The sequence below is a fragment of the Balaenoptera borealis genome, assembly GCF_965194805.1.
Source record: "Balaenoptera borealis genome assembly, chromosome: 14".
Taxonomy (NCBI): domain Eukaryota; kingdom Metazoa; phylum Chordata; class Mammalia; order Artiodactyla; family Balaenopteridae; genus Balaenoptera; species Balaenoptera borealis.
This window is the reverse complement of record NC_138875.1, coordinates 74,253,824-74,275,848: the sequence shown is the minus strand read 5'-3', so window position 1 is coordinate 74,275,848 and position 22,025 is coordinate 74,253,824. Positions and strand designations below refer to the sequence as shown.

The window sequence follows — 22,025 nt, the reverse complement described above, 5'->3', positions numbered from 1 at the left end:
CTGCCAGTCCCAGGCCACTTTATAACTGTTCCCCGGGGGTAGATCCTGTGTCAAGGCCAAAAGTGAGTTGTTGTCCTGACAGGTGGTTGGCAACGGTCCTTTGGTCCCTCGGTGTCAACAGCTGAGCTCGGGCGGTGTTGACTAGGTGCCTCTAGGTTAACACGGCGTAGGCGCTGGGACGATGCTCCTGGGATGCTCAGTGATATCTCGCAGGGCTCAAGTCAGCCTCCTGGTCCACGTGTTGAGAGCAAGCTCCGCTCTCAATCGTTTAAGTGGTCCCTTCATAGCCCAGCAGTGGTGGGGCAGTAGGCAGGTGGAAAATCGAGTGTATGGCATTTTTATCAGCCCATCCCTGGACTTCATGGTCCTTGGTGGCTATCCATGTCTACGGGGGTCCTGTAGGTCACGCACAGCTGTTCTAGACCCTGAATAGTGGCTGTGACGCTCGATGACTTGGGTCAGCTCCCACCCGTGGTGACGCGTTGTAGACGGCACGTAGCTGTGGTCCCATCCCCCTATATCGTTGCTCTGCCCCCTCCCATAGCTGGGACCAGAAACCCAAGGGTTCTCTTATTATTTTGCCATTGCCACAGACCCTAACCAAACCCCTCTGGGTAACTGGCCACGTCCAATTCACAAGGCTGTCCCTGAGTTAATATCCCTAAAGCCTGTGTCTGTAATTGCGTAGGGGTGCTGTTTCGGGGGTAGGCTTGTCTTACCCGTCCAGATAACACCCAAGTATCTGATGGATAATCCAGGACCTTGTGTTTCCTCCGTATTCACCAGCCATCCCCGAGCGGTCAGATGAACCCCGAGGGTGGAGCTGCTACTTCTAAACTGGAAAGAGACTCTGAGGTGAACAGGGCATCCTCAATGTAAGGAAGAGAGAGGCAGCTCTGGCGGTGGCCACCGCCACAGGGCCCCGCGTGCTGGTGGACGGCCACCTCGGGATCACCCCCCGCAGCTTTCCGTTCCCCGTCCTTACTTCCCGACAGCTCGGCGCTCACGGGAGTTTCCTCGGCCTCCTGGTTGGCCGGCCAACTGTTGGGCTGCGCCCGCCGGCCTGTGAGCCTTGCAATTGCCCAGCCTTGAGCCTGATACATCAACGGTCACTGGACAGGGGACCTTACACGTCCGAAGCAATGGGTCCTGGGGCGACACCCCGCCATGCGTAGCACCTGGCGAGCAGAACATGGCGGCACTCACTACCACTGCGGGGTGGGGAGGGAGGCTGCCATTTATACGGGGAACTGACTTCACGGGGGCTCATCAGTTACCAGGGAAACCAGCAGCTTGGGCACGCCCCTCACGGCCCTCAGGTTAATGACCATCAGGAGGGCAGGTGTTTCCCTTTAATAAACTAGCAGGTGGAGCCGCTCTGGGCCAAGGATTAGGACAATCGCTAGCTGGGGGCTGGGGGGGTAGGTACGGTCACGTGAGCAGGTGCAGGTGAAGCAGGGGCTGGTCCAGCAGGGGACGTACAGAGAGCAAGAGAACAGCCACCTTGAGTGGCGTGATCATACACCATCATATCCCCAAAGCCCCGTGCCTAACACGTAGTAGGGACTGCCGTAACCAAGGGCCCAAAACTAGTGGCTTGAAACAACAGAATTTGGGGATGAAATGGTACAGCCTCTATGGGAAATAGTATGGCGGTTCCTGAAAAAATTAAGCATAGAGTTCTCACATGATCCAGCAATTCTACTTCTGGGAATATACCAGGCACTCCAGCAGGTATCTGTACACCTATGTTCATAGCAGCATTACTCACAATGGCCAAAAAGTGGAAACAGCCCAAATGTTCACTGACAGATGAATGGGTCAACAAAATGTGTTCTATCCTTGCAATGGAATATCATTCAGCCTTAAAAGGGAAGGAAATTCTGACACAGGCTACAACCTGAATGAAACTTGAAGACATTATGCTAAGTGACAGAAGCCAGACACAAGAGGACAAATACTGTATGATTCCACTTATATGAGATTCTTAGTGCAGCTAAATTTAGAGACAGAAAGTAGAATAGTGGTTGCCAGGGGCTGGAGGGAGGGGGGACAGGGGAATTATGATTTAATGAGTACAGAGTTTCAGTCTGGCCAGATGAAAAACACTTCTGGAAATGGATGGTGGTGATGATTGCACAAGAATGTAAATGTATTTAATGCCACTAAACTGTATACTTAAAAGTGGTTAAAATGGTAGATTTTATGTTATGATTATTTTACCACAGTAAAAATAATGTCACAAAAAGACTTCCAGAAATGTATTGTCTCATAGTTCTGGAAGCTAAAAGTCTGAAATCACCTTCTTCTTTTTTTAAGATTTTTTTTTTATTGAAGTATAGGTGATTTACTATGTTGTGTTAATTTCTGCTTTACAGCAAAGTGATTCAGTTATACACATATACATTCTTTTTTTAAATATTCTTTTCCATTATGGTTTATCATAGGATACTGAATATAGTTCTCTGTGCTAGACAGTAGGACCTTGTTGTTTATCCATTCTATATGTAATAGTTTGCATCTGCTAGTCCTAAACTCCCAATCCATCCCTCCCCCATTCTCCTCCCCCTTGGCAACCACAAGTCTGTTCTCTATGTCTGTGAGTCTTTCTGTTTCACAGATAGGTTCATTTGTGTCATATTTTAGATTCCACATATAAGTGATATATGGTATTTGTCTTTCTCTTTCTGACTTCACTTAGTATGATAATCTCTAATTGCATCCCTGTTGCTGCAAATGGCATTGTTTCGGGGGTTTTTTATGGCTGAGTAGTACTCCATTGCATATATGTACCACATCTTCTTTATCCATTCATCTGTCAATGGACATTTAGGTTGTTTCCATGCCTTGGCTATTGTGAATAGTGCTGCTATGAACATAGGGATGCATGTATCTTTTTGCATTAGAGTTTTGTTGGGATATATGCCCAGGAGTGGGATTGCTGAATCATATGATAACTCTATTTTTAGTTGAAATCACCTTCTTGATGCTACAAAGAGTACAGGCCTTGGTGTCCCCAAACACAGTTTGATCCTTAGATACAAAGGAGCCAGAGCTACAAGGAGCCTCGGAGGCCACCAAGTCGAGAACTTGTCCCTCTTTCAGCACCGACACTCCCTTCTCATGACAGTTACTGTGTGACAGCCCTTTCCTGAAATAAAATTGAAACTATAACTCACCTATGTACATTCTTTCAGAATAAATTCATAATAAAATGTCCTAACTGTAATATATAAGAATAAATAAAATAAAATGTGTAATAATATGTATTTCAATAGATAAAGGTTTGGACACAGTTATACCAGAATGATGTAAACAAGGAGTTAGGTATTTGTGCTACTCATAGTGGACAAGCTTGGATAAGAAGTTAATATTGAACTGAATGTGTGTTTGACGTTTTCATATGCCCATGAAGAATCTTCTTGAACATAATACAGCCAGACATGTGGATTGGCCCAGAGGTGATTTATTAGTGATGCAAACACTGCAGGCAACATCGCCACAGGTGCCATGATTCTTTCCAAAATGGGGAGGAATGCTTGGTCAAGTTCCCACCCGAGGGTAGGGAGCTGGGGTATTTATACACTAATTCCTGTTAGCTATTGGATGAGGGCTGCTCCTAGTAGGCGTTAATTCCCCAGAATACCAGCTGCCCCCCGGCACACAAGCATGCAGACGCTGGCAGCTGGAAGTGGCTCTCACTCACCACCATTTCAGGTTCTAAGGGGTATGGGAAAATACATAGCGTCTGCTACCATCCAGGGGCAGATAAAAGACATCCAGGGTGAAGGCTGGGGAGAGGGGGCAGCTGGCAGCAGGAAGTGGCAGGAGGACCCCAGGAGAAGCAGGTGGGGGGGATGCATTTGCTGAGGCTCGCTAATGGTGGACCCCTAGGAGGATGCCCACAGAGTCCGCCGCCCGGCTCCCAGGAGTCCTTGGGCTGCAGTCCTGTCGCCATGAGCCCTGCTCACCCCCGGGTCCCATTCTCCCCATGAAGCCTTGTCACAGCTTGGACTCCCCAAGCCTGGCCACGGAGCCTAGGTTCCTTATTTTCTTGCTTGCGCTGGCATCCTTAGGATGACCCCCCATTACTGAGTAACTGGCAAGTCTCTCTGCTTCATACAGCCACGGAGCCCATATCTAGGGTCATCATTTTTAATGATGATGAGGAGGAGGATGAATATTTCTAGAGCCCACACTTTATCTGTTGTTCTCATCCCTTTCTGCCAATTAATCTTACGCTAATACTCAAAACAACCTAGATAGATAGTGTTATTAACTTCATGTTACAGACGAGGTGACGGAGGCACAGAGAGGTTAAGTCACTTGCCGAAAGGCACACAGTACGTGGTGGAGCCTGGAAAGAAACCTGGGTGATGTGTATCAAAAGCCCATCTCAGAGGGAGATGCAAGAGGGAAGAGATATGGGGATATATGTATATGTATAGCTGATTCACTTTGTTATAAAGCAGAAACTAACACACCATTGTAAAGCAATTATACTCCAATAAAGATGTTAAAAAAAAAAAAAAGCCCATCTCAGGCGTACTGCCTCTAACCATCAGTCTACAAAGCCTCTCAATTAAGTAAAGTGACTTCCTGGCCCTGAACCTTGACCTTTTGTCACTGAGGGATGCCCTTGCTTCACTGTCCCTCTCAGGCTCTGCCCCTGTGTTAGATGGAATTTAAGTCTAGGTTGGAGTTAAGAGCAGCCTTTTGGGGTGATGTAGGCCTGAAGGCAAATCTCAGCTCTGCTGCTCCCTGGCTGTGTGACCTTCGGAGTCGGCTGCCCCTCTCTGTGCTTCCGAGGCCTTTAGTGGGGTTGAATGGGATAACGCATGGGAATACTTGCAGAGAGCAAGCTCTCCTTGACACAGATGGTTATTATGGGTTTAAGGCTTTGGACAGGGTCTGTCCTGAGTATGGGGGTCCAGCTGAACCCCACCTCTAGAGTTAACCCAGCTGCAGTGCCTGGGACCAAGTCTGGCCCGAGGGAGGGAGGGAGGGAGGGGGCACTGTCCCCAGTACTGCGTTGGCTTCCTTGCCTCCACTGACCCATGACCCTGGAGCCTGCCAGGGGCCTTCCTGGTGTAAACTGAGACCAGGCATGGACACCTCTTGCCCCAAACCTAGAACACAGCAGGTGCTCAATAAAACAGCGGCCACCTTCACAGACAGCAGCTGCAGCAGCAGAGAAGGCTTCAACTACAGCATCAACAGCTGGTGGGCAGGGCGACCTGAGCTTTGGAGATGGACATGAACTTGAGTTCTGGTCCCACCACTTAAATGTGGTGGCACTTGGGACAATTTACTTCAGCACCCTGGGTTTCAGTATCCCTCTCTGCAAATGGAGGTCATTATCACCCATCACAGATGAGAGCTGATTCTATAAAGCAGTAGTGGGCTCGGTGACAGTAGGGGCTGGAGAGCAGTGGCTACTATTATCCTTGTTAAAATTGTTGCTGTGGCAACTGCTGTTGTTTCCTTTTCTGTGATGTCTCTCTGCCCCTGATGGATACATCAGAGTGTGCAGGGCTCAGAAACAGATGTTCTAGCATCAAAATACAGGGTTCAAACCTCGGCTCTACCACTTCCTGTCTGTGTGGCCCTGGGAAGGTGATACGGCCTCTCTGAGCCTCAGTTTCCTCATCTGTTAAACAGGATTAATAACTGTGCCTTCCAAGGTCTTCGTTAGGATTCAACGAGATGATGATGAATAAAAAGCCCTAGCACTGGGTCTGTTGTTCAGTAAGCACTGATGGATAAAGCATAACAAGGCCCCTCTCTGTGAGGGGAAGGAAGGAGTGGGTCCTGGTGGGAGGAAGGGGTGACGAAGGGTAGGTGCTGCCGTCCCCACTTCCAGGGAGTCAACCCCTGCCTTCCACCTGCCTCCTTGCTGGGTGCCCTCACCCACCCCAGCTCTCCCCTACACACCAATGTAAGAATAATTCGAGGTGATTTCTCAGCTGTGCATATTTTTTTAAGCACATAGGCTGAAGTAACTGAAAATCGCCCCATTTTTTTAATGTCTTCCTGGGGCCCCCCCGGGCCTCCCCCATACCAGCGGCCTTTAGCCGTGGGGAGGCTGCAGGAGGCTGGGACGGGCTGCAGGGGCAACAGGGGAGCAAGGTCGGAATTGGCTCCTGGAGGTGGGAGGGGTGGTCCCGGGAGGCCAGCTGTCGCCTGACTGTCAGACGGGACAGTCCCTCCTATTCCCATGGCGGGGAGGGGGGCGGAGAGCGGGCGGCAGAGGAGACTCACGTGCGCGGCCACGGTGTCCCGCCTTGGGCCGTAGGAAGCCACTGAGGCTCAGAGCAGTGATGGTCAGGGGTGGCGGGTGGGATGGGGGCTCAGCCCTTGAGCCGAGGCTGCAGAAGATCTCTGGGCAGGGGGACAGTCACCGATGCGTGGAAGAGAGCGGGTCGGGGGCACCGTATCATCACGGCTCACCCGGATCTCTGCAGGAGCCTCCCAACCGGTCTCCCTGCTTCCCCCCCTTGGTCCCACCGTCTCTGCTCTGTGCCACAGCCAGAGCTCTCCTATTAAACCCAAAGACAGACGATGTCTCGCCTCGTTCAAACTCTCCGTGGCTCCCGCCCCCCGGAGAAGAGTCAAAGTTTCCCAGAGTCTGTGGAGTCCTAAATGCCGACCGTACGCCCTCTCTGACCCCCTCCCCGTGTCTTACTTAACCCTCCTTGCTGTGTCTCCATCACTCAGCCGCACTCCAGCCTATGACCTTCAAGCCTGGTCTTCCTCCGCCTGGAATGTTCTCATGGGTCATTCAGGTCTGAGCTCAAATGTCACCTCCTCAGGGTTCTCTGACCGCGACCCCATCACTCTGCATCCTTGTATCCTGCTTCCTTGTCCTTAGCCCTTCCCACCTCCTGGCATTATATTCAAACTTTACCTGTTCATTTATGTTCTGTCTCTCTCATAGAAGGTGAGCTCTGTGTGGGTGGGACTTTGCTTTGTTCACTGCTGTGACCTCAGGCCTTGAACAGGGCCTGGAATTTGTTGAATAAGTTAGTGAAAATAGAGACTGACAGAGAGATGGAGGGGGAATGATGGACAGGTGGATGGGAGAAAGGAAGGATGGATGGATTAATGGGTGAAAGGATTGAGGCAAGGATGGATGGATGGGAGGGATGGATGGGTAGATGGAGGGATGGAGGGATGGGTGGATGGAGGGAGGGACGTAAGATGGATAGATGGAGGGATGGATGGATGGATGGACGGACGGACGGACAGATGGGTGGATGGATGGATGGATGGATGGATGGGTGGGTGGATGGATGGATGGGTGGATGGATGGATGGATGGATGGAGGGAGGGAGGGAGGGATGGAGGGATGGGTGGATGGAGGGAGGGACGTAAGATGGATGGATGGAGGGATGGATGGATGGGTTGATGGGAGGATAGGAGGAAGAATTGAAAGAATGGGTAGAAAGATGGGTGGGTAGAAGGAGGGATGGATAAATCAATGGACAGAAGAAAACATAGAAATATGGAAGGAAGACTAGAAGGATGGATGGATGGACGGACTGACAGATGGAGACACAGACAGACAGACACAAAATCAGGGCAGGATGCGCATGTGGTTCTGCCTGATAAGGACCAGAGCCTCGAGTGGGAGAACAGCTCACGGCCCTCCCTTGGGGCTCTCAGAACCCTCAAGCCCCAGCCTCCTTCATCCTGCCCCTCCCCTGGGCTCTACCTGGGGCCCAGCCCCCTCAAAAAGTGACACGGAGGAACATGGCAGGTGGGGGACCGGCCCCAGGCTTTATTGAGCAGATTCTGGGGGAGGGTGGCCAGACAGGCCCTCACCCCGGCCCTGGAGCCGCCTCTTCTTGCCCTTGCTGCCCCCCAGGGCGGGCCTGGGCCACTGGGGCCTGGGCGCCCTTCAGCTGCTGAGGAAGCAGCCCCGCTTGTGCCACTTCTGGTCGCGGATGCGGCGCACAGACTGCAGCTGTGGCTGGTTGGCGTCCCACTCGTTCCAGTGGCGGTACTCACCCCGCTCAAACACGTACTGGCGGCCGCGGTAGCCGGGGAACTCGTAACCAACCCACCTGCAGGGAGACCAAGGTCGGGGTGAGGATGGTCAGTGTCCAATCTCTTGCCTCCAGCCGGACGGAGTCTTTTGAAACCAGCGTTTGATCATGCTCTCCACCTGCCTAAATCCCTCCCTGGCTCCCCAGTGCCCCGGGATGAAGTCAAACTCCTAGTCCTGCCCACAGGATTCTTCACGCAGCATCTCTAGCCTCATCTCTCATTCCCTCTTTATACCCCACACTCCAGCCTGTCTTATTCTATTCTCCCTGAACCTGCCTGTCTCTGAGCCTTTACACATGCTGTTCCTTCTGCCTGGAATGCTTGTCCTTGCCTCAACCTTATTTCATCTCCTCTTTCATTAGTATCCTTTACATATCAATTCAGATATCTCCTCCTCCAGAAAGCCCTTCCTGACACCCCCAGGCTGAATCAAGTGCCTCATCAGGACCCTCAGAGCCCCTGTACATCCCCCATCACAATTCTGATCACAACGAATTGTGAATACTATTTCCTTGTCTGTCTCCCTATAAGACTGTGAAATTCTTGAGGGAGGAATTGTATAGTTCTTGTTGCCCCCATACCCTGACCATAGGTGATAACTTAGTAAAAAGTTGTTGAATACATTATTATCAGGTAGAGGTGGCACCTTTCAAGGCCCAACCCCAGATCACAAGCCTGCAAGTGAGATACAGTCAGCTGGACAAAGGGATGGTGATCCTAAGATTGCATTAACAGAGACATCAAGCCTAGAAGGAGGGCGGTGATGAACCTGCTCTCCTATGTACTACTCAAGCCACACCCACATACAGGCTGGGTTCCCTGGTAAGGACAAGGATTGTGAAAAGGAAAAAAATATCTGAGTTCAAGGGCCTAGGGATGTTCAGAAAAGGAGTGAAGACTTTGATGGAGACAGGTAAGGGGGACAGATTTCACTTGGTTAAAAAAAAAAGATAAAACTGTCTATAAGTCAAGGCTTCCTGGATATCCAATGGTACAGGAATGCAAGCAATTGGACATTCGCATCATGGGAGATCTTGAATGGGGCTTTGAGCAAGGTTGGCGTCGACGCACTGACTTGAGTGAAGGGCCTCCAGACCTGAAGGAGCAGGAAACGTCAGCTGTGTAGGCAATTGTGAACAAAGATTCTGTGTGGAGCCAGAGGCATGCTAACTGGAGGACAGGGCAGGGGCAAGAGTGGGATCAGGTCCCTTACGTCCCGTTGATGGCCCGGACGCTCGCCACACGGTCCTGGAAGCCGTGAGCCCAGAGGCTGGGCACGTCATCGTCCACTATCTCCATCTTGCGGCCGCCGAAAGCTGGGTTCTCAAAGAGATGCAGCTTGTGATCTGGACCATCCTGGGGGCAAGACCACGGGGTGAACCGGCTGCTCCCATGCCCAGAACAGGGGGCAGGGAGGCTCCAGGAAAGAATTAAGTCAAATAACACCCACCCCCAGAGCTGGTCTCCTTAGGAATTTTAGAGCCAGGGAGCCGTGAGACCAAGAGGGGCCTTTCAGGTCTGGTTAAAAACTCCGTCATTTAGCAGATAGGGACACCGAGGCACAGAGAGGGTGGCAGGAGATCAGAATTATTCATGTAGAATGCCAGCCAAGCCCTCGGCTGAGCTCGTGAAAGGAGCTTGCCGCATGAGCTCCAGGCATGTCCTGCTTCTGGGCACTATACTCACGATTTGCAGAGGCCGGAGGGACAGGAGGCTGTCACTGCGGTGGCTGTTGGACCACGCGTCCCAGCGAGGATAATCCCCCTTCTCCAGCACATACTGCTCCCCGCGGAAGGCCCTGCGCTCAAATGCCAGCCACCTGCGGGAGGAAAGAGGCCTGGGTCACCTCTGCTGCCCTCGGGGAGGACCCAGCACTAGTGAGGGGGGTGCCCAAGAGCTGCTGACTTCTGACCTTGCACCTTCCCTCCAACCTTCCTTCCTTCCCTCTACTGACCCCTGGTCCTGGTATTGAGGGAGCTGCTAGAACATACTGGGAGTTGAGACTCTGAGTCAGAAAACCATCCTGGGGAAGAGTACTGAGAATCTATTTTATGTGCAGCCTCTGTGTAGGCTGCTCAGAAACATTTTATTTTATTCTTTATTTTATTTTTATTTATTTAAATTTTTTTTTTTTTTTTTTTTTTGGCTGCGTTGGGTCTTCATTGCTGCGTGCGGGCTTTCTCTAGTTGCGGCGAGCGGGGGCTACTCTTCACTGCGGTGTGTGGGCTTCTCACTGCAGTGGCTTCTCTTGTTGCGGAGAAAGGGCTCTAGGAGCACGGGCTCCATAGTTGTGGCTCACAGGCTCTAGAGAGCAGGCTTGGTAGTTGTGGCTCACGGGCTTAGTTGCTCCGCGGCATGTGGGATCCTCCCAGACCAGAGATCGAACCCGTGTCCCCTGCATTGGCAGGAGGATTCTTAATCACTGCACCACCAGGGAAGTCTCTCAGAAACATTTTAAATGCAATGTCTGGCACACAGTAAGTATTCCATAGACATCTCCTCCTTCTCCTCCTTCTCTTCCTCCTCCTCCTGCCCCTCCCCCTCCTCCTCTTATTTTTCTTCTTCTTACTATTATATTGTTAGTGCTATTATGACTATTATATTTTAATTATTTATGTGCATCCTTCCATTCGTTTTCACAAAAACTCTCTCTGAAGTATGTACCCTTATTATCCCATTTGACAGATGAGAAAACAGAGGCCAAGAGGGTGAAGCACCTTGCCCAGGATCACCCAAGTGGGTAGTACCAGAGCCTGGACTTTCCACCTGAAGAATTCAGGGTCCAGCTGGGACTCCTGTTTGCCACGTGGACGTGGACAGGACACGTGACCACTTTGGCCTCAGTTTCTTCATCTGTCAAGAGGGATTCAGTGATATAAAGCACATTAAAATTTAGATATTATCATCATTATTAAAACTATTAAAACTATTAAATCCCACTAGTAGGCACTGAGCTAGGTGCTGGGTGCCTTCCTCTGTTCTCTCTCCACAGCGCCCTGCTACTGACCTCAGAGATGGAGAGTTAGAAGGATTCCAAGAAAATCACAGTTCAATGTTCTTATCTTACAGGTGGGAAAACTGAGGCCAGAGATGGGAAGGGAGTTGCCTAAGGCTCCACAGCAGATCTAGAGCTTGATCCTGGACCTCCCGACTTCCAGAGGGCTCAGGGCTGTGAGGAGGGGCTCGGGGTGCAGGTACTCACGGCCCCGACTCCACTTGGATGGAGCCCACCTTCTCCAGCAGGCTTTCTGTCAGGTTGGGGCACTCGGCCGAGAGCTCGCACCGCTTGCCCTGGAAGTTCTCCATTTCGTACACGATCACCTGGAAGGGCAGCCTCCTGAGCGTCCCACCGGGGCAGGGTTCCCAGCCCCAGCCTGTGTCCTGCCAGGTCCTCTTTAGGGCCTTGGAGGGAGGTACTGCCATCCGCTCCCTCAGCTCTGCCTGGTACAGGCCTGAAGCCAGCACCGCCACAAGTCTGCCCTGCCCCCTGGTGGCCATGGAGGGGAACACCTCCAGGAACCCCCCATTAATCCAGGGACTGAAATTCTGGTATCTGGCCGGAGGCAGTGCAAAATCAAGTAAAGCAAAATGACCAAAATAACCAGAGGGATAAGTGTAGGGAAATGAAGCCGCTGTGGTTAGGAGGGACTGTGGGCCCCCTTCTAAGCTTTTCAAGAGAAGCCAGAAATCTGTAATTTCCTTAATGTGAAATTTCTCCATTTAAAAAGTCTTGCTCAGGACAAATAAAACTCCAGTTTGCAACAGTTGACCTTCACCTGTCCCTATACCCCAGAGGAAGTGGTTGCAAAGGCAGAGGAAGGTTTTGCCTCTTTCACCCGCCTAGAAGCACAAACTGTATTTGTAGCAGGTCCCTGGGGAACATTGGCTCTGGTCATTTTATACAAGGGTCAAGGGAGGCTCAGAAAGCGTCCTTGCGGCAGCAAGTTAAGTGGAGGCATGGATTCAATAAGCCAGCTGGCTCTTTTCTCCCGAGCACTGGCGTGATCAGGGGAAAGCCAAATGCCAAAAGGAGCCAGGAAGGGCCGGCAGTGATACCCTCGTCTCTGGTGGGCGGCTGCCTCTGGGCAGCTCTCCCCAGGGGAAAGCTGGGTGTCCACAGGGCAAGGCTGATTCACCCACGAACCAGGCCCAGAGCCAGGCAGGCCTCTTTGCTGCTCTTCCCCTCCCGGTGTGCACCCTTCCGGTTAAAGCTCCCAGTTATCTCCTTAGTCAATTCATTCCCGGACCCCATCTCAAATTAAAGCCCCCGGGATAGCTTAGAAAGGACAGAGCCGGGACTTCCCTGGCGGTCCAGTGGTTAAGACTCCGCGCTTCCAATGCAGGGGGCGCGGGTTCGATCCCTGGTCAAGGAACTAAGATCCCACATGCCACGCAGCACGGCCAAAAACTAAAAAAAAAAAAAAAAAAAAAAAAAAAAATGACAGAGCCAACAAATCCCAGCTCTCAGATTCCTCCGTTAGCTGGACATGGTAATGGCACATGCATTGAGCTCTCACACTGAGAAGTGTGGGTACCATCCCCATTTTAAAGATGGGGCTGTTGAGTTCCAGAGAGGGCCAGGGACCGGACCAAGGTCAGGCAGGAGAGTCAGCGCCGTGTCTCCCGAAACCCGCATTGAGACTGGCGGGGTGCGCGTGACCAGTTCCATTTTGCAGACAAGGACACAGAAGAGGAAAGATGGGGCAGAACCATGAAGCGAATTTATCGCAGGCCGCGGAGATGTGCTCGTGGTCCAAGCTGGCCGGAAGGGCTGCGGCTCCTTTCTGGAGAGAGGCTGCCTGGCCAGGAGGCTGACCCCGAGGACCAAGAGCAGCCCTGGGCCCAGAGCCCCCGGGACCCCCTCCCTGCCCGGTACCTTGTAGACGCCCCCGAGGCCTCCGTGGCTCTTGCCGGCGGCAGCCTGTTCCGGCGCGCTGTGCTGCTCCGCCATCGCCCCAGGAACACCTGTGGCTTCAAAGGCAAAAGAGTCACCAGGTGCACCTGGGCGAAACCAGGTGTTGACGTGATTGGAGTCGAGGCTGAGCTACAGAACTTGGCTGCCTCCAAGATGTGGTCATTGCTCACAACCTACATGTGGTCATTCAGTCATTCAGCAAACATCCCCTTGGCATCCACTATGGACCACAGGCACCGGGACAGTCAGGATCCCCATTTTACAGAGGGCAATCCCGAGGCCCAGTGAGTTGGGGCTGGGACTGGGCTCCAAAGCGCGTGCCCTTCCCCCACACCCGGAGCTCTGTGCGGACACAGCACCTCCAGACCCTGCTCAGAGGGTGGGCGTTGCCGGGGTTTCCTCTACAGGAATCTCTCCTGCCTCTGCACCCCAAGCAGTATAGTCTTTTGTTCACTGACTCCTTCACTTGCCAAAGATTCTGTGAGAACCCAGTTGGTGCCTGGCCCTGTGCTGGGTGATGGAGAGGAAGAGGAGACCACAGACTGGTGGGAGATGGACAGACAGACAGACATCTAGAGAAAGCATGATGCCGGACCAGGTCCTGGGACACCGGCTCCAGTCCAGTTTCTCTGCATTCACTTATTCATTTCATATGCATTTATGGAGCACTTACTTTGTTCCAGCCACTTAAAGAGACACAGACACAAACAGACAGACAGACAGCTCCCCTTCATCCCTAGGGACGTGCCACACACCGCTGGGCCTGCATTCGTCACGTGGAAGGATTCTCTTGATGCCACACACACAGACACATACGACTGTTCTCCTGCTTATCAGCACATGCACAGGTGCACACACACACACACACACACACACACACAAGCTCCCGTGGTCACTGTACACAGTCACTTCCCACCTGTTGCACAAACACAGCCCCTCTCTCTCTTGCACACACACATGCCCATTTCAGACATCCACAGTGGTCCAGAAGGCACCTCAGCTACACCCCACGTTCCTGGAAGTAGATGGGCTGCGTGGCCCATATACTCAGGACACAGGCCCAGGGATGCGTAGCCTGCGGGCTGTCTGTCTGCCTGTGTCCAGCCTCAGCAGAAAACAGGGCCTGGTCCAGCTCGTGGAGGTCCAGCTCACGAAGGATTCTCAGTAGATGTGGCAGCCCCCCCTGTTTGCCCACTCCCCCTCCTCAGCGGTGCTCAGTCTTTGTAGGCCCCCTGCCCTAAGCTCACAGCCAAGCGCTCGACCCTGCCCACCACCCCCAGACACCAGCTGGCTTGGTGCCTGCCCTGCGTCCTCCCTCTCGGCTCCAGCCCTCACGTGGATCCCCGGTTGGTGCAGGGGGCCAGCTGTGCACGCCCCCCGGAGACCACCAAGGTCCGGGCCCGCCTCTCTCTCCCCGCATACCCAGAATGAACCTGTTGCAGTCGCCTTGAGAAGAGAAAGGCCGATGCCGTCTGCAGACTCAGTCTGCTTCTGCAGGGACCGTCCTATTTATGGGCGTTTTCTGACAGCCCAGCACATCCTGGCTTGCTGAGGCAGCGCGCTGTCCACCTGATTCTGTGCGGGCCACTTCACCCCAATAGCAGGCCCAGGGAGGCCCTCAGCCGTGGCCTCTGATGACTTCCTGGGGGCAGACGGACTGCATCAGCTTTGTGGGAAGCCCGGAAGCACCAGGCAGGGGGCATCAGGGTGTAAAGATCTCAGTGTCCTCAACTTCCTTCCTTTGGCTTCTCAGCTCCACCATCTTCCTATTGGGGTGCATGACATCCTTGGAATGGCTCCAGTTCTTAAAGTGAGGGGTCCCAGAATCTCTCAATTTTCCCATGTGCCATGTGGCCTAAATTTTAAGTCAGATCACCCTGAACATACCCTCCAAGGTGGGTGTAAATCCATCCAAACATTTCCACGAGATGTGGTAACAGACCCAAGATTCATTTTCGTTATACAGAAGATTCGTTATACAAAGATTCATTTTCGTTATACATTGACGAATAACAGTGATCATTTATTGAAGACCTACTATGTGCATGGCACTGGGCCAGCTTCATGAGCAGTATGTTCAATCCTCACGCAGCCCTCTTTAGGGGAGGAATTATGATCTCCACCTTATAGAGGGGGAAATAGTTCAGAGATGTGGAGTCACTCACCCAGGGTCACACAGCAGAGAGGAGGAGAAGGGGTTGGCCTCCTCCAGGGCCCAGCTCTTAGCCTAAATAGAAATAAAGATGATCATGATAGTCCCTTTATTTATGACTAAAAAAAAAAAAAAAGATCCATGCATTTTGTGTGTGTGCCTAACAAAGTATAATTTTGCCTGTGATAGCTACAGAATTTCCTAGCTTTTCGAAAGTTTGCCTTAAGCTACTTTGTTTTTATGAAAGACCTACATTAGTACCTGTTTTTTTAACGGAAAGAAATCCAGAGAATTTTTGCTTTTACAAAAAAAGGGTGAAAAACAAAAATCACGTTCGGTGTTCATTTTATAACGAGCCATGACAGTGGCGAGGTGAGCCCCAAGCAGCGAGTGGTGCCACCAAGTGCCTTCCGTGTGAACCACACTCAGTATCTCAGCGTCAAGCGGCCAGAGCTTTGAACTGTGTCTGAGAGCATCTGTGCTTTATCTCCATTTCTTCTGTGCATCTGTGAGCAAGATGTGTCCTCAGGTAATCGCTTCTTCAATTTATGCCATTGCGGCTTAGGAAAGGTTTCAGAGGAACGCTCTACTTTCGAATAGGGGAGGGGAACCTGTATTTAATGATTGCTGAATGAATAAAATAATGAGGGCAAAGGGGTAAATTGTTAACCAAGAGGGTTTTCTTTTGTTGTTGTTTTTAGCTAACATTCTCAAGTCAGCATAAAACCCAACCTCCTTGCATCCCTGGAGATGTGGGTGACAGCTGGGCTCTGGAAACAGGTGGACTTGTGTGACCTTGGGTGAGTGAATGAAGGTCAGAATCACAGTCTCCTCATCTGTAAATGGAGAAGCTTCTCTCTCCTCGAGCCATTGAGAGATCACGAAAGCAAAACACTCAGCACAGCGTTACCTTCTAGCTTTTAATCACTGAGGATCCTGCCTACTGTTGACAGTTCAAACCAAGAGGCTGCTTCCTGCTGGTGCTCATGGAAAGCAGAGTTGGTCTCAACCCCTTAACCTGGGATGCAGCCGCCACCTGCTGCGGATATAAGGGGGAAGACAGAGGTGCGACAGCCTATCAGGCCTGACTCCCCAACCCCCATCAGTTCCTTTAGGACCCTGAAGACCTACTATACGCCCAGATTTCCTGGGCCACATTTCTTTAACCTAGAGTTCTCAATCTTGGCCCTATTGCCATTTGGGGCCGGGTCATTCTGCGCGATGGGGTGGGAGGGCTGTCCTGCACAGTGTACAACGCTGAGCAGCAACCCTGGCCTCCACCCACTAGATGCCGGTAGCGCCTCCCTTCCCTCCTTGTGATAACTAAAACAACATCTCCTGTCATTGCCAGATGTCGTGCGGGGGACACAATCCACCCAGCTGAGAGCCACTGCCTTTAACTTTTGCCCACTGTTATCGCTGTCACCACCCCCATTCTGCAGAACCGTGAGGGTTCAGAGATACCCCACAGCCAGGAGGAGGCCGAAGGAGGACCCAACCCCACGTCGAATGGAGATCCTGCTTTGTCTCCATCGGCCCCCTTTCCCAGGACCCCTGCTGCGCCCTCCCGCTGTCTGGCCCCCCAGCTCGGCACAGCGGAGAGACTGACTCAGCTGGGGATAGGCATGCGTGCATGGGGGAGTCCATTCATTCACACACCGACACGCTGACGTCTCCAGTGCAGCTCGCGTCAAAGCTTTATTTGCTGTTTTCAGAGTCTGAATGCAACGTCTTTGTACATGCAAAGGTCATTTTTGTTTTAGGGCAGTCGACCAGATTCCCAACTGCTCTGCTGTGCGTATGAAACCTCTTTACAGTTACAAAATAGAAAAGCACTGGTAGACATCCAATACTCTGTGAGGTCCGGGAAGCCCCGTTTGTTTTGATGTTAAAAATATAGGTTTTTCTAGATGAATTCTCAGTCACACGATTAGAGATCATTTCTGGGACTGGATAAAGTGCCGGTCGACCACCTTCTGTTCAGAACTCCTGGAGCCTGTGAATTCATAAGGCAACTGCAAGGACACCAACTGGCCGGACGCTTCAACTTTCCTGCACACAGGACTCGAGTTCCTTTTCGATCGTGACTCAAATATCGGAGGACGGGACCCAGAAGAAAGGTTAGGAAAATACATAGCGTACGTATATATATTTCCACTCCCCCCTCCATCTTACAAAGCATTTTGAGGATCATAATCGTCTGGGAAGTGCAGGACTTGTAGGATGTTGGTATGGTTTAGGAAACGACACAGTACAAAATATCTTCAGTAACACAACAGATGACTTTTATGAGCCCCGTATTTACAGGATCTATAAGGCTATGTGGAATGAGATCATTCTTTAGACAACGGCATCACGTTTTTTTTTTTTAGCAGACGTGACGCCACCGGAGATTGTTAAAACAGTGCCAGGCTGATTCATGGGAGGAGATGGTGTGGTGCCAGCTGTGAGGGTGACTGTTTAAGGAGATTCTGGGAGGGCAACAGGGAGCGGCTGAGAGGTTACCTTGCTGGAAATCTCAGGCTGACTTTCCAGGAACCTGGCTTTCTGGCCCCCTCCCTGCAGGAACCAACCTAGACAAAAGAAATCTCTAGAGGGATGATGGGGGCCAAAGGAGATACAGACCAAGACCCAGCACATTCATGCCTACTGGTTTTCTATGCGGTTCTATGTTTCCAGACCCTCAACTTGCCGAGAATTCCAACAGGGTAACTCCTGGCAGCTTCTCAGCACAGGGCTCAGATCCATCACTCCCTAAGGGGGTGGGGCCCAAGGTGGACCCCCTTCCAGATGTGGGGCAGGTCCGCTCTCCCTTAAGTGGCTCCCTCCTACCCCATGGAATCACGATGCCATGGGGCTCTTTTTTTTGCTTTCCTATTTTATCACATGTTGGAGGAGGAAAGGCACAGTCGGAGGCTATAGAAGGAGTCTCCATTACTGTAGTGACTCGCCACGGCATAAATTGGAGGGGGCGCAATTCCCGGTGGATAGAGCTTTTCTCCCACCTCCCTGCAGACCTCACCCTGAAATGCTAGTTTACACAAAGACAACCATCATCTAGCTTCCTGTATTAAGGGACAGGGCTGTGTGGGAGGGACCACAGGGATGGAGGAGGAGAGAGGGAGCGGCTGGCTTGAGAGTCCTCTCCTTGGGTGGGACACTGTCTTCCATGCAGGCCCACGTCACCTTTAAGCAAGCATTTTGTTTTGGAGGTGATCCAATGACACATCTGTGGGTTTTTAGCTTTGTAATGACGCCTAGCTCCTGGGGCAGTCTGGGGGTATCGTGATGAAAAATGTAAATGGACAAGGCAGCTGTCAGCGCCAGGTGGGAGCAGCTGAGGTCTCCTTCAGGGAAATCATGCCTAAGGTTTTTCCAAATCCCCTGCACAGCCTCTAAGGTTGAAGACCTCAGGCTCACCTCTATTCCAATACCTAGAGTTGGCCTCACTTCTTCCTGGGAAGCACAAGGGAAAACACATTCGTCTGAAAGCACGTGACTTTGCTTGTCCCCTGCAAAACCTCCCCATCTGATTGTCCTTTCCCCGAATCCCGACAACATGAGGCCGTCAGGCCAGCATCACTCAAAGCCCCCAACATCCTAAACTCCACTGGAGTTTAGTGAGGCTTCTCTTCCACTGGAGTTTCTCTGGTGGTACTGAGAGATTCTCCACAACACTGCTTTTTGAGGCCTCGCCATGGAATTTTACAGGCCAAAGGCTTCTGTTACATTAGGCAAGAGACCATGAAGAAGGGGATCTACTGGAGGGGAGAAAGATATGGACTTATCAAAAGACCAGCTCTCAAAATGCTGATGTGCAAAGGGGGTGTGGGGGGATGGAGGGGGAGAGAGAGAGTGAGAGAGAGGATACTTTAAAAAATCACCTATCTATCCATCTTATTTTTGATGCATTCCGTATAAAACTCTCATTTAAAGAAAGCCAAAGGCCCAGAGGAGGAGGGCTGGATGAGGGCGGGTGACCTGATTGCATACAAATGATTAAGGCATATTAAGTTAGTTTAAAAGGAGACAGATTTCCAAAGGTGGCTCCAGGCAAACTCAAGAAACTAGCATACAACCCCTTGCTTAGCTCCCAAGAGCTCACCTGGTTTAGAAAGAGGAGAAATAAATAACCCATTTGCCTGGCTATCTGCAAAGGCTTTAAGCATCAGTTGCTGCAAACTTCATTGTACTGATCATAGCGGGAGCCAGGGGTCACGGGAGCCTGCCCTGAGTAGGCTGCTCCTGACCCACTGTGACTGTCTGCTCAACGGTGAGGGGATGAGGCTGCTGTAGTCAGTTTCAAGGGGTGGACTCTGTATGTCCTCATCACCAAGGAATTCCATGGATTTTTACTACCAATCCAGGTGTGGGAGGTTAGGTAGAAGACCTCCAGGTCAATCTTGTTTTCAAGTGTTTTGCTTTCCTGTTGGGTATGCATGGGATGAAACGTGACTAATTCAAAACTGAGAGTTCTGCATGGTGAGTAGCGCTATACTGACTGAACAGAGCAAGTCGCTTCCTACAGCCTAAGATGGTACCAAGGGGCCTTCCCACCTCGAGAAAGGCAAAGAAAGACAGCAGCTGAGAAAAGACATCAGGGTCAAAGCACACTAGGAGTGTCTTTTAAGGAGGACCTACTGACCTGGACACTACAGCAAAATTGAAATAAAACATGAACTGGATCTTTAAAGAGTAAGAAAGAAAAATCAACTGAAGCAGTTCCTGAAAGGATTAAATCCCCAAATGGCCAGAGAGAATGGACTGACTGCAAACTCAGGGAATGAAGAGAATACAAACTATGATCAAGCAGGACCAAATCTCCAGACACACATGCATGAGGTTTCCAGATGCACAAGGTTGCCCGAGTGACAGGCTCCAACAACCGCCCATCCAGTAGCCGAAGCTCAGCCAACAGGACTCAGGGAGGGAGGGCCTCTCACCCCCACCTCGGTCACTGTCCATGGTGCTGAACCACAACCCCTCTCGGGCCCGGGTGTTTGTCTTAACCTGCAGAGACGGGATTGGTCTCCATCCTGCCATACCCAAGAGAGGGAAGAGGTGGTAAAGGGAGATAAGGGAGGAAGAAGATCTGAGGAGACAAATAGAGACTGAAGGAGGGGTGGCCAGGGAGAAGGGAAGCAGGTTTTGACACCATTTGCAAAGAACGGATTTATTAGGAGAGACTTTCACCTCTTGGGAAGTCCATTGCTGAGCAAAGATCCATTAAGAAGCTCAGCCCCAGTGCCCCTCAGCAATCACAGGCTGCCCTGTGAACTGCCCAAGCAACTCTCTCACACATGGGCATCTCCCGGGCAAGGTTGGCACAAAGTTTATGGCAACTCCAGACACGGCGGTGGGCCGGCTATCTCTGGGATGACTGCTGGAGCCTTGGGCTTAAGAGGTGGAGGAGGCTGGTGTGGAGGATTTCCAAAAAAAATGACAGAGTAGACATGACTGGAGACCCCAGAGGTCTTGGAGATTCCTGGGAATGAGCTTAGAGTTGCCAAGAAAAAAAGAGGCAAGGCAAGCCTATACTTGGTTACCTAGCATCTAGCAAGTCTGTCCAGAGTTCCTGGGCTGGGGGTCGGAGGGACTCCCCTCCAGAGAAGGGCTTTCAGCAAGACCCTCCCTTCCTGCATTTGGACCTAGAAAAAGCACCTGGTCAGGCAGAATTGGGGGGAGGTTGGGTAGAAAGAAGAGGTGAGAAGAAACAAAAAGGACCCCTCATTCATCGTTTGTCCTGAGACCAACTGGGAATGGATCTTTTATGCCAGCAGCTCAGGTCGTGTTCAGAAAGGGACTTTGGAGAAAAAGCCTCTTGGGTGGGTCTGATGTTTGGGAGGGAAAGGCACTGCCATTTGGGCTGCAGTTTTTTGAACCTTGAGGCCAAGGGACAAAGGTCACCCTACAGAAATCAGAGCTCGAATGAATAGGAGCCAGGAAAATGTACACCAGGGTGACAATTAGAATTTTTAAAAAGCTTGGGGTAGGGATAAGATAACCTGAGATGATTGGATACTTCAAGCAAACTATTCACACGCCTCTCCTCCTGTTCTTTAACATAAAAACATATATACATATCAAAATTCAAAGAAAGTTGGCTGGATTATTGCTTTATCGCCTTCTAAAGCAAACAAAACGTGATGTACAATGGAACAGGCAAGCTCTGCACACAGCCCCACTGGGAGGATAAATACACTTGAAAGAATGAGGGTGGGTGTGTTTAAAGATCAGAACCGCTGATTCTTCGAGAGGGAGAAGGAATTCGCCAAAGGAGCAATCAAAGCCCCCAACCCGGTGGTACTGCTGGGACCACAGTTACAGCAGGAAATGTATGGTTTCATCTTCCTTGGAAATGTCCTTTCAAAAAAAGACCAGCCCTGGGTGGGGGTCGGGGGGAAGAGGCGCTTTCACGACTCAGAACCCAGGGGAGATGGTCCAGCCTTACATCCATGTTCCTGGAGCTGCTGCAGGGGTTTAAAATGGGTAGAAATGCACATTTTTACATTAAACAAAACAAAACAAAACCACCAGCATGGACATTTCTGGGCCACCTGGCTTCTTTCCCAGCCTGAAGTGCTGTCTGGGGAGACGGAGCACGTGCCCCGATCTGTCCGGGAGAGCCTGCGGTGAGGGGGGGGGCCTTGCGCAGCCTTCTCCACCCGACAGACCGACCGACCGGAAGGGCCCAGGTGTGTGCAGGAAGCAACGGCAGCAGCGGGACCTCGTCTTCGGGTACTGACAGTTAAGGCTTGTTCATTAGACGTGGCAGTGCCCCCTGTCTGGAGAGGAAGGGACAGTCCTGGTGTCAGCAGGGGGAACGTGAGACGCCATTTCTCCCCATCATCGAGCCCTAAACACTTTTCTGGTGCTCCCCAAGACGGCCACCCCACAAGCTACAGGCCA

At 51.4% G+C, this 22,025-nt stretch overlaps 2 protein-coding genes and 1 long non-coding RNA gene across 10 annotated transcripts in view; 1 reads left to right on the top strand and 2 right to left on the bottom strand.

Annotated features, from left to right (window-relative positions):
• Positions 1 to 22,025, top strand: part of LOC309610957 — a 155,913-nt gene that overhangs the window by 73,732 nt on the left and 60,156 nt on the right. The window lies entirely within an intron of this gene.
• Positions 7,756 to 15,966, bottom strand: CRYBB3 (crystallin beta B3). Of its 4 annotated transcripts, none has more exons than XM_082354512.1 (6): positions 14,398 to 15,966; positions 12,926 to 13,020; positions 11,252 to 11,370; positions 9,736 to 9,868; positions 9,263 to 9,405; positions 7,756 to 8,066 (listed from the first exon to the last, which is right to left on the bottom strand). In XM_082354512.1, the coding sequence occupies exons 2-6, from the start codon at positions 12,998 to 13,000 to the stop codon at positions 7,901 to 7,903; spliced, it is 636 nt and encodes a 211-aa protein (XP_082210638.1). In that variant the 5' UTR covers positions 13,001 to 13,020; positions 14,398 to 15,966; the 3' UTR covers positions 7,756 to 7,900. The 4 variants fall into 4 exon arrangements, with proteins under 4 accessions (XP_082210638.1, XP_082210637.1, XP_082210635.1 ...); XM_082354511.1 differs by having other exon boundaries at positions 14,387 to 15,965; XM_082354509.1 differs by lacking the exons at positions 12,926 to 13,020; positions 14,398 to 15,966 and having other exon boundaries at positions 11,252 to 12,876.
• KIAA1671 overlaps positions 16,796 to 22,025 on the bottom strand; it is a 198,233-nt gene continuing 193,003 nt past the window's right edge. For 4 of the 5 annotated variants that reach the window (XM_082354431.1, XM_082354426.1, XM_082354428.1 and 1 more), the window contains one exon: positions 16,796 to 21,901. The gene's annotated coding sequence lies outside the window, so the exon portion shown is untranslated. The remainder of the gene's footprint in view (positions 21,902 to 22,025) is intronic. The other variant, XM_082354430.1, reaches the window with a different exon arrangement.